General features: G+C 45.7%; 1 protein-coding gene across 2 annotated transcripts in view; it reads right to left on the bottom strand.

The window, feature by feature from the left end:
* The window catches only part of vwa8 (von Willebrand factor A domain containing 8), a 99,663-nt gene that overhangs the window by 22,106 nt on the left and 64,710 nt on the right, over window positions 1–12,847 (bottom strand). For both annotated transcript variants that reach the window (XM_071340825.1, XM_071340824.1), the window contains exons 38-39: window positions 6,140–6,248; window positions 5,872–6,028 (exon numbers count right to left, since the gene is read on the bottom strand). In XM_071340825.1, the coding sequence (XP_071196926.1) occupies window positions 5,872–6,028; window positions 6,140–6,248 (266 nt within the window). The remainder of the gene's footprint in view (window positions 1–5,871; window positions 6,029–6,139; window positions 6,249–12,847) is intronic.

Below are 12,847 nucleotides of genomic sequence, written 5' to 3'. Positions count from 1 at the left end.
TTTTAGATTCCGTCTCTCACAGTTGAAGTGTACCTATGATAAAAATTACAGTCCTCTACATGCTTTGTAAGTAGGAAAACCTGCAAAATCGGCAGTGTATCAAATACCTGTTCTCCCCACTGTATGTGTATATATATATATACACACACACACAAAAAAAAAAAATATATACACACACACACACACACACACACACACACACACACACACACACACACACACACACACACACACACACACACACACACACACACACACACACACACACACACACACACACACACATACAGTTGAAGTCGGAAGTTTACATACACCCCAGCCATCCTACAATCTAAGCTTGATGCCCTCAATCTCACACAAATTATCAATGAACCTACCAGGTACCACCCCAAAGCCGTAAACACGGGCACCCTCATAGATATCATCCTAACCAACCTCCCCTCTAAATACACCTCTGCTGTTTTCAACCAAGATCTCAGCGATCACTGCCTCATTGCCTGCATCCGTAATGGACGTAATGGCCTTCCTCGCCATCTTAAATAAGCATGCCCCATTGAAGAAATTTAGAACCAGGAGCATATATAGCCCTTGGTTCTCTCCAGACCTGACTGCCCTTAACCAACATAAAAACATCCTATGGCGTTCTGCATTAGCATCGAACAGCCCCCGTGATATGCAACTTTTCAGGGAAGCTAGAAACCAATATACACAGGCAGTTAGAAAAGCCAAGGCTAGCTTTTTCAAGCAGAAATTTGCTTCCTGCAACACAAACTCAAAAAAGTTCTGGGACACTGTTAAGTCCATGGAGAATAAGAACATCTCCTCCCAGCTGCCCACTGCACTGAAGATAGGAAACACTGTCACCACCGACAAATCCACTATAATTGAGAATTTCAATAAGCATTTTTCTACGGCTGGCCATGCTTTCCACCTGGCTACCCCTACCCCGGTCAACAGCTCTGCACCCCCCACAGCAACTTGCCCAAGCCTGCCCCATTTCTACTTCACCCAATACCAGATAGCTGATGTTCTGAAAGAGCTGAAATTCTGGACCCCTACAAATCAGCTATGCAAGACAATCTGGACCCTCTCTTTCTAAAATTATCCGCCGCAATTGTTGCATCCCCTATTACTAGCCTGTTCAACCTCTCTTTCGTATCGTCTGAGATCCCCAAAGATTGGAAAGCTGCCGCGGTCATCCCCCTCTTCAAAGGGGGAGACACTCTAGACCCAAACTGCTGCAGACCTACAGTGGGGAGAACAAGTATTTGATACACTGCCGATTTTGCAGGTTTTCCTACTTACAAAGCATGTAGAGGTCTGTAATTTTTATCATAGGTACACTTCAACTGTGAGAGGCGGAATCTAAAATAAAAATCCAGAAAATCACATTGTATGATTTTTAAATAATTAATTTGCATTTTATTGCATGACATAAGTATTTGATCACCTACCAACCAGTAAGAATTCCGGCTCTCACAGACCTGTTAGTTTTTCTTTAAGAAGCCCTCCTGTTCTCCACTCATTACCTGTATTAACTGCACCTGTTTGAACTCGTTACCTGTATAAAAGACACCTGTCCACACACTCAATCAAACAGATTCCAACCTCTCCACAATGGCCAAGACCAGAGAGCTGTGTAAGGACATCAGGGATAAAATTGTAGACCTGCACAAGGCTGGGATGGGCTACAGGACAATAGGCAAGCAGCTTGGTGAGAAGGAAACATCTGTTGGCGCAATTATTAGAAAATGGAAGAAGTTCAAGATGACGGTCAATCACCCTCGGTCTGGGGCTCCATGCAAGATTTCACATCGTGGGGCATCAATGATCATGAGGAAGGTGAGGGATCAGCCCAGAACTACACGGCAGGACCTGGTCAATGACCTGAAGAGAGCTGGGACCACAGTCTCAAAGAAAACCATTAGTAACACACTACGCCGTCATGGATTAAAATCCTGCAGCGCACGCAAGGTCCCCCTGCTTAAGCCAGTGCATGTCCAAGCCTGTCTGAAGTTTGCCAATGACCATCTGGATGATCCAGAGGAGGAATGGGAGAAGGTCATGTGGTCTGATGAGACAAAAATAGAGCTTTTTGGTCTAACTCCACTCGCCGTGTTTGGAGGAAGAAGAAGTATGAGTACAACCCCAAGAACACCATCCCAACCGTGAAGCATGGAGGTGGAAACATCATTCTTTGGGGATGCTTTTCTGCAAAGGGGACAGGACGACTGCACCGTATTGAGGGGAGGATGGATGGGGCCATGTATCGCGAGATCTTGGCCAACAACCTCCTTCCCTCAGTAAGAGCATTGAAGATGGGTCGTGGCTGGGTCTTCCAGCATGACAACGACACGAAGCACACAGCCATGGCAACTAAGGAGTGGCTCCGTAAGAAGCATCTCAAGGTCCTGGAGTGGCCTAGCCAGTCTCCAGACCTGAACCCAATAGAAAATCTTTGGAGGGAGCTGAAAGTCCGTATTGCCCAGCGACAGCCCCGAAACCTGAAGGATCTGGAGAAGATCTGTAGGGAGGAGTGGGCCAAAATCCCTGCTGCAGTGTGTGCAAACCTAGTCAAGAACTACAGGAAACGTATGATCTCTGTAATTGCAAACAAAGGTTTCTGTACCAAATATTAAGTTCTGCTTTTCTGATGTATCAAATACTTATGTCATGCAATAAAATGCAAATTAATTACTTAAAAATCATACAATGTGATTTTCTGGATTTTTGTTTTAGATTCCGTCTCTCATAGTTGAAGTGTACCTATGATAAAAATTACAGACCTCTACATGCTTTGTAAGTAGGAAAACCTGCAAAATCGGCAGTGTATCAAATACTTGTTCTCCCCACTGTATATCTATCCTACCCTGCCATTCTAAGGTCTTCGAAAGCCAAGTCAACAAACAGATTACCGACCATTTCGAATCCCACCATACCTTCTCCGCTATGCAATCTGGTTTCAGAGCTGGTCATGGGTGCACCTCAGCCACGCTCAAGGTGCTAAACGATATCTTAACCGCCATCGATAAGAAACAATACTGTGCAGCCGTATTCATTGACCTGGCCAAGGCTTTCGACTGTCAATCACAACATCCTCATCGGCAGACTCGACAGCCTTGGTTTCTCAAATGATTGCCTCGCCTGGTTCACCAACTACTTCTCTGATAGAGTTCAGTGTGTCAAATCGGAGGGTCTGTTGCCCGGGCCTCTGGCAGTCTCTATGGGGGTGCCACAGGGTTCAATTCTTGGACTGACTCTCTTCTCTGTATACATCAATGATGTCGCTCTTGCTGCTGGTGAGTCTCTGATCCACCTCTAAGCAGACGACACCATTCTGTATACTTCTGGCCCTTCTTTGGACACTGTGTTAACTACCCTCCAGGCGAGCTTCAATGCCATACAACTCTCCTTCCGTGGCCTCCAATTGCTCTTAAATACAAGTAAAACTAAATGCATGCTCTTCAACCGATCGCTGCCTGCACCTGCCCGCCTGTCCAACATCACTACTCTGGACAGCTCTGACTTAGAATATGTGGACAACTACAAATACCTAGGTGTCTGGTTAGACTGTAAACTTTCCTTCCAGACTCACATCAAACATCTCCAATCCAAAGTTAAATCTAGAATTGGCTTCCTATTCCACAACAAAGCATCCTTCACTCATGCTGCCAAACATACCCTTGTAAAACTGACCATCCTACCAATCCTCGACTTCGGTGATGTCATTTACAAAATAGCCTCCAATACCCTACTCAATAAATTGGATGCAGTCTATCACAGTGCCATCCGTTTTGTCACCAAAGCCCCATATACTACCCACCACTGCGACCTGTACACTCTCGTTGGCTGGCCCTCGCTTCATACTCGTCGCCAAACCCACTGGCTCCAGGTCATCTACAAGACCCTGCTAGGTAAAGTCCCACCTTATCTCAGCTCGCTGGTCACCATAGCAGCACCCACCTGTAGCACGCGCTCCAGCAGGTATATATCTCTGGTCACCCCCAAAACCAACTCTTCCTTTGGCCGCCTCTCCTTCCAGTTCTCTGCTGCCATTGACTGGAACGAACTACAAAAATCTCTGAAACTGGAAACACTTATCTCCCCCACTAGCTTTAAGCACCAGCTGTCAGAGCAGCTCATAGATTACTCCACCTGTACATAGCCCATCTATAATTTAGCCCAAACAACTACCTCTTTCCCTACTGTATTTATTTATTTATTTATTTTTGCTCCTTTGCACCCCATTATTTCTATCTCTACTTTGCACATTCTTCCACTGCAAATCAACCATTCCAGTGTTTTACTTGCTATTTTGTATTTACTTCACCACCATGGCCTTTTTTCCCCCAACCTAAGTGTATGTAAACTTCCGACTTGAACTGTATATATACGCTGTCTGTTCTCGAGGTCCTCATCCTTGGAAGTGAGTTTGACGACATCTGATGATAGCCGGGTGACTTGCTCTTCCAGTGTCACCATTTTGTCGGAGTAAATATTGGCGCCTTCTTCCAGGCTATTCAGACGGGTGTCATGTCTCGCCAAGTCTTCGTTAACGGAGACGATCTTTATGTTGACCTCGGTTGTGAGAATAGATATTTGTGAGGAGAGGTCAGTGGATATTGACTCCACCTTAGCCAGCACAGTCTGTTCAGATTTAATGATAGCCTCCATTACCATGGCTAGGTCGGGGGGGGAATCAGTCCATGTCAGGTGAGCCCGAGGCTTCAGCAGAGACCTGCTCCTTTGTGGCCCACGGCCGTTGTTGTCTTGACATTTTAAAATTAAAACGCAAAACAATTCAGGAAAAAAAGCCAGATTAGTAAATTAGATTCAATTCCTAATGAAATGTTACAAAATTAACACGGTGGGGGAGGTGTTGGTCAAGTGTTAATAGTAAATTGTTCGCCCTGGATCTGAGCACCGAGAAAACTCGTCTTCACATGTTGCTTTCAATTAAATCCCTGGTTTTACAGAAATCCTGTTTATTCCCTCCTGATTCCAGGAAATCTCCAACCAGGATTTCAGAAAACCAGGGAATTTATTGTAGGGAATTGTAGGGAATATTGCAGGGAATTTATTGTATTTTGCAACCCTAGTCATGAGTGATGATCTAGTATGGAGAAATGGTTCTACTGTCACAGCTATTTGGAACGGGACTATCAGCATGTAACAACATGGCTTACACTAGGCCTGTCACTGACACTATAGGGAGAACGAGAGAGGGAGGGAGAGAGAAGGACACGGGGAGAGAGGGAGAAAGGCAGGGAGAGAGGGAGAAAGGCAGGGAGAGAGCGAGAGAGGGAGAGAGAGCCAGAGAGAGAGAGAGAGAGAGAGAGAGAGCCAGAGAGAGAGAGAGCCAGAGAGAGAGAGAGAGCAGGTTAGGGTAAAAGCGGCCAGTGTTGGAGCAGGGGCACCGAAAAAGAGATGAGAAAAAGGGGGGGAAAAGCAGAGAAAGTAGAGGAAGAGAACAGAGGGAGCCTTCATTGCTGTTGAAAGTTGTGTCCTCTCAACCCCATATCCTGAACACACACACACACACACACACACACACACACACACACACACACACACACACACACACACACACACACACACACACACACACACACACACACACACACATCCAGACCCTTTGCCAGGAGGATCAATCGCAGCATTCATCCAGGCCCCAGCTCTGTTCCATCCTAGCCCAGGTTAGAGCCACATACCAGGGATAGCTGTTCAGGAGGAGCCCCTCTGGGTGTCCAAACATAAAGCCCTACTGGAGCTCTCCTTTATACTTGGCCTATCAGTTACACACACTGTGCATCACAGGCACAGGCAAAGGTTTACCGACACCCACCCACGCGCGTGCGCACACACACACACCTGGCTTTGAAGGCCTTCTCTCCCATCTCTCTGGCTGCTCTGCGGACATCCTCAGGGATAGCATCAATCTCAGCCTTGGACAACTGGTGCACCTTGTGACCCGCATCTAAACGGTAGGGTCCCCCTTTGCCACCTAGGCCAGCTGTGTCTCTGCCCCCTACAGGACAAACAGAAGTATTACACATCACAGACGCACGGAAACACACACATTTTATTGCACATTTTATTGCCTGTTATTACTATCATCTGACCCAAAGTGTCGACCCACCTGTACCCCCGGCCCACTGATTGCCCCCTACATGGGGGGCGTTTTCGGGGTCTACCTTGCCGTGTTTGGGGGCCGTCACATCCAGACCACTGTCCCTCTGGACGGTAATCTGAGAGAGAGAGAGCGACAGAGAGAGAGAGAGAGGTAGAGGAGGAGAGGGAAAAGAAGAAAGGATATGTCAGTTTGTATTTCAGTTAATTAGTAGTCCTTTATTGTTTCTCCAAAGATCTGAGAGACAGAGAGAGAGACAGAGAGAGAAAGAGAGACAGAGAGAGAAAGAGAGACAGGGAGAGAGAAAGAGAGACAGAGAGAGAAAGAGACAGAGGGAGAGAGACAGAGAGGGAGAGAGACAGAGAGGGAGAGAGACAGAGAGACAGAGAAGGGGTATTGAAGAGAAGGAGCGAGAATGAGAGAGGGGGAAGAGTACTCTTATGGCCGGTGAAAAAAAAGAAACGATCCCAAACCCTCTTCAGCTGTAGACGTTTTCCACCAGAGCTCTATCAGTATGCAGTACACAGCAACACACAGCTCCACATCTCAGAGTACTCTCTTTCATTCAGCTAGATATGGAGAGAATGTGCAATTTCTCTCTCTTCTCTTTCACTGAAGACAGGATGGACAGATCAGGCTCTGTATCCATCCAGCGGAGAGAGGGGGAGCAGGAGAGAGGTCAGGGCCCCTAGCATTTGAGTTCCCGCTCAGTGACACTCTCTCAGCCAAGATCCCACACACACACACACTTGTGCGCTGCTCACATACTCTCTCTTATTCACACTCTCCTCTCTGCCAAGATCACACATACACTCTGGCTAAGTCAAGATCACAGTCTTGGAAGCCAGGCACCATGACACGGACTAAGATGTGGATTCAACTCAGAATCTTAGAGCAATTTGACCCCTGATGTGTCCAACTCAAATGTTCTCATATAATCTGACACAAAGTTTTCCTTGAATAAGTGAAGATTTGACTGTTACTCCCCTTTGTGTGATGTGTTTTGATGTTGTTGTAGTGTTTTTTGCTGTATCATGGAGTGAGCCGTTGAATGTGTTTATTCAGCCTAATCTGAGAGGAACATTCCCCTGGCCGGACCCCACCTTCTCAACTGTCCCTATGGCATCAAGTTCCGACCCTGTCAATCTGTGTACAAGGAGTCTGAATGTCTACCTCAGGTTGGTGGAGCATGGCGCTTGCAACGCCAGGATAGTGGGTTCGATTCCCGGGACCACCGTACGTAAAATGTGTGCAGGCACGACTGTACGTCGCTTTGGATAAAAGCGCTTGCTAAATTGCATATATTATGACTGCCAATGACATGAAATATCCAGCTACATGGAGTCTGCTGTGGGGTAGAGGCTCTACAATGTGACACACTTTCTAGCAGAGCCCTGTGGGCTGAGCCCTTGGTTCAGTCTATAGGCTGATCTCTATATATACAGTAGGGCAGATTATACAGCTAAGCCTGATATTTATATTTTATTTCACCTTTATTTAACCAGGTAGGCCAGTTGAGAACAGGTCCGACACAAACAACAACACAGAGTTACACATGGAATAAACAAGCGTATAGTCAATAACACAATAGAAAAAAAAGAAAGTCTATATACAGTAGTCTATATACAGTGTGTGCCAATGGCGTGAGGAGATAAGGCAATAAATAGGCTATAGTAGCGAAGTAATTACAGTTTAGCAGATTAACACTGGATTGATAGACGAGCAGATGATGATGTGCAAGTAGATAAAAAGAGCAGAAAAGTAAATAAAAACAGTACGGGGATGAGGTAGGTAGATTGGATATTTACAGATGGGCTATGTACAGCTGCAGTGATCAGTTAACTGCTCAAATAGCTGATGTTTAAAGTTAGTGAGGGAAATATAAGTCTCCAGCTTCAGCGATTTTTTGCAATTCGTTCTAGTCACTGGCAGCAGAGAACTGGAAGAGGGAGCGAGACAGAGAGACAGAGAGGGGGTATGACTCATTACTAATTGTATCAGAGAGAGATAAGGCCATGTCTGCTCTTTTATACAGGAGTGTGTGTGTAGACAACTGCAGGGGAGAGAGAGAGAGAGAGTGTGTGTGTGTGTGTGTGTGTGTGTGTGTGTGTGTGTGTGTGTGTGTGTGTGTGTGTGTGTGTGTGTGTGTGTGTGTGTGTTTAATAGACGTGCCATAGCCCAGTACTGAGGTAAAAGGTCAAAGGTGACTAACGAACGTCATAGAAGAACTCTTAGGACACCTCTCCTGTTACACACGTGTGTGTGTGTGTGTGTGTGCGCGCACTCACATGGTTGTAGCAGACCTGCATACCTGCTCCCATACATGGAGATGGATGCATTCTGTGTGGCACACACGTGTAAGTGTACACACACACACACACACACACACACACACACACACACACACACACACACACACACACACACACACACACACACACACACACACACACACACACACACACACACACACACACACACACACACACACACACACACACACACACACACACACACACACACACACAGTTCATATTCATCATGTGGCTCTTTGTCCTTCACCCAGGAAGTTTGTGCCATCAGGTCCCCAGTTTCTTTGGCAAGGTACATTTTCAATGTATTTTTGCAAGACACATTTATCACAAAGTGCTTTCAAGCAACCCGACCCTAAACCCATAAAAAGCTAGAGGTGGCAGTGTGAAAGGAAAACCTTCAGCGGAAATCTTCAGCGGAAACCTTCAGAGGAAACCTTCAGAGGAACTAGACTTCAGAGGAACTAGACTTCAGAGGAAACATTCAGAGGAAACATTCAGAGGAAACCTTCAGAGGAAAACTTCAGCGGAAACCTTCAGAGGAACTAGACTTCAGAGGAACTAGACTTCAGAGGAACTAGACTTCAGAGGAAACATTCAGAGGAAACATTCAGAGGAAAACTTCAGAGGAAAACTTCAGAGGAACTAGACTTCAGAGGAACTAGACTTCAGAGGAAACATTCAGAGGAAACCTTCAGAGGAAAACTTCAGAGGAAAACTTCAGAGGAAAACTTCAGAGGAACTAGACTTCAGAGGAACTAGACTTCAGAGGAAACATTCAGAGGAAACCTTCAGAGGAACTAGACTTCAGAGGAAACATTCAGAGGAACTAGACTTCAGAGGAAACATTCAGAGGAAACCTTCAGAGGAAACCTTCAGAGGAAAACTTCAGCGGAAACCTTCAGAGGAAACCTTCAGAGGAACTAGACTTCAGAGGAACTAGACTTCAGAGGAACTAGACTTCAGAGGAAACATTCAGAGGAAACATTCAGAGGAACTAGACTTCAGAGGAAACATTCAGAGGAAACCTTCAGAGGAACTAGACTTCAGAGGAAACCTTCAGAGGAAACCTTCAGAGGAAACCTTCAGAGGAAACCTTCAGAGGAACTAGACTTCAGAGGAAACCTTAAGAGGAAACCTTCAGAGGAACTAGACTTCAGAGGAAACCTTAAGAGGAAACCTTCAGAGGAAACCTTCAGAGGAACTAGACTTCAGAGGAAACCTTCAGAGGAAACCTTCAGAGGAACTAGACTTCAGAGGAAACCTTCAGAGGAACTAGACATTAGAAGGGGACATCCATAGAAATAGAATTATCTAGAATTATACATTAGAAGCATTTCTATGGCGACACCATCCAGGTGGAAATGGAGTCTGGGAGTGATCATTGCCTGTAAGAGGTGAAAGGTGGCGAACACGTGTCTCCATTTTGATGCATCAGCACCTGTAAAGGGAGACTGACTGGGACTCCATTCTGGCTCATGAGTGTCAGTAAAAAATGTGTCCGAGCATGTCAGTAAACAAGTGACATGCGTGATTTATAGACGCCATACAGTAAATCACTAGCACCCGTATAAGTGCGACTGATGGTGCATGAGTCTCCGTCTTGGGTTGTGTGTGCCTGTAGAGGCTGACACGTGTCTCCATTCCGGCTCCCCGCTGCTACGAGTAAGGGGTGAATCAGTAGGGTACTGGGCCACAGCTGCAGTGTGTGTCTGGTCACTTCCCCTCACTTCAACTGCTCACATTACCCGCTGGCCAAGCGAAAGAGAGAGAGCCCAAGACAGCCTCACAGGTGGTACCGGCCCAAAATATATCTGATCCATCTGGACCTGTACCAAACCTACACTATAGCATTCCTACCAAAATGCAGTGCCAGCACAAGCTAAGAGACATTTAAGATATACACATTTCGGTAGCACGTGTGTATTAGCCAGTAAGGATGTTGCCTTATCCATAGGTTGCTTGTGTATGTCCTCTCCCCTGCCAGGTATGGTGTGTTTGACTAACAGATTAGAGAAAGGTTAATAAGCAACAGCAAACAACCTTTTAACCCCTCTGTTTACTCCTATAGAGACTACTGGGTGAAAGCATTTTGTTCTACATTGAAATGACTGGGAACTCTGAGGAGAGGGAGGGATGGGCGAATTCCATTCGTCGCCAGTATCCAGTCAACATCCCTGGCATGGGGGAATTCCTTGCTAAGGGTGGGTGTTGAGAGTCTTTCTCTGTCTTTGTGTGTGTGTGTGTGTGTGTGTGTGAGAGAGTGAGAGTGAGAGTGAGTGAGAGTGAGTGAGTTGTGTGACTGGCTTGGCCAAGCAGAACTGTAGCGAGAACATAAGATCAGTACAGATATCATTGTCCGGTATAGTGTTGATGTATGTAAGTGTGTGTGTTGATGGATGATTTCAGGAATGGTGTAACGAAGAAATGTCAGAAAGAGACAGCACACCATCTTCACTACGGCGTGGTTAGACATGAGCAGCAGATGCTTCAGAGAACACATACACACAATAGGGCCATTATGAGGTCATAGTGAGCTGTCATCTATAGATGCGGCAAAGAGGTCAATGGAACTCGACCAAAACAATGGACGTGCCATGGAAACGCGTGGGGGAAAGATGTCGTGGGGGAAAAGATCCCCAATCTCCTCAGTGCCCCCTGGCAAAATGTTAATTTGACATTTTACATTTGGATAAAAGAAGGAGTTTTTATCTAGAGCGACTTACAGTAGCAATTAGGGTTAAATGCCTTGCTCAAGGGCACATCGGCAGATTGCTTATATGTATATTTCATACTATGTTGAGGTAGAAATCAGAGTATAATGCGTGTATGGATGTCAACCCCAACACATGTTCATGTCATCACCAATCAACTGTATTACAGTTAAAAACAACTTTGACTACCATTACTGATTTCTATATGCTAGCTATGCTACCAGCTTATACGAACGGGAGTTAGCATTTAGCAGACTTCTTTTAAACCTGAAAAGGGACCATTTCTAAATGCTGTGCAGTGAAAACAGCCAAATATACCCAAACACCCCAAAAAACGCTGACGCAGGTAAAGTTCAACAATGACATCATAGTAGCTCAAACCTACATGTTCCCACAGTATCCATACCCATCTCCTTTGGTCTCATAATAAAAAGTGTCTCATTGTTCGTCCTTTGGATATTTCTAGGGCTTGTAATACTTGATGCCCCACGGTCTGTGTTCCATTGACCTCTTCACCGCATCTATCTCTCCTCCATCAATGAAAAACAGCAGTGCTCTTCCCTAATTAAACACTGTTTATCTGTGTGTGTGTGTCTGTGTGCGCAAGTATCTGTCTCTCGGCGCCTATACATCAAAGCTGTGGAATGTCAGCCTTTGTCCCCATACCAACTAGCAGCCACTGATATGGCGGCCATCCATTGATAACTGTAGTCAATTCATAGAATCTCTTATACAGTATAAACAGTGTCTGATCATGTTACTTCACTTCCTTTTCCCTTTTAGTTAGCCTTGTTAAAATGGCCATTTGAACCTGAGCTGGTAGCTATAGAGTTCCACAGCTATGTGGTCATTGGACAGATATTGTCATTGTGACCGGAGAGGGTTAAAGGTTAGAGTTCAGATTTGTCGCTCTAATCCAGGACGTCCTGATCCTGGTTTGTAGGGACACAGGGCTCACATTCACTCCAGCTGTGTGTGTGTGTGTGTGTGTGTGTGTGTGTGTGTGTGTGTGTGTGTGTGTGTGTGTGTGTGTGTGTGTGTGTGTGTGTGTGACTGTGTGTGTGTATGTTTCGGCCAGAAACATTTGATAGTGTGTGTGAATGTGTGTGTAGCCATGTTATAGAAAAATGTGTTTGAGTAAGCACAGGGGAAGAGAGTTTTTATGTGTGTAGACAGATAAAATACCTCTCAGCCATGTTACAGAGAAACTCAAACAGCCATGTTTAAGAGGAGGCCTGCTGTTTGCAGACAGCATAGTGAGCCTCAAGTATAGTGAGGATGCATGTGTGTGTGCACTTTCAGAAGGCTTAGTGAGTCAGTGTGTGTAGGTAAGTGTGTAAGGGTTTTCAGGGGCCTTATTAGTAGTGTGAGTGTGAAGGTAAGCTTACAGCGTTTTCAGAGAGAGAGAGCATAGGGAGAGAGTATGTTTGAAGGGCCATGCTGTGTGTGCTCAAGGTGGCCATCAAAGAAGACCCATAGATGGAGGAATCGAGCCTGAGAGAGGGGCTCTCACATCAGAGGGGCCCTGTGCGTGTGTGTGTGTGTGTGTGTGCGTGCACCTGTGACCTGAGAGAAACTCTGTGTATCTATTTCGATTGCATTAGCAAACATAAGTCTGGACTAGTGCTCTTCATTACCTGGTCATTCATTAATCAGGTGTGCGATTGTGCATTCACTCCAGCCTTCAAGAC

Source organism: Salvelinus alpinus, chromosome 14, assembly GCF_045679555.1.
Source record: "Salvelinus alpinus chromosome 14, SLU_Salpinus.1, whole genome shotgun sequence".
Classification (NCBI taxonomy): domain Eukaryota; kingdom Metazoa; phylum Chordata; class Actinopteri; order Salmoniformes; family Salmonidae; genus Salvelinus; species Salvelinus alpinus.
This window is presented reverse-complemented; position numbering and strand designations above follow the sequence as displayed.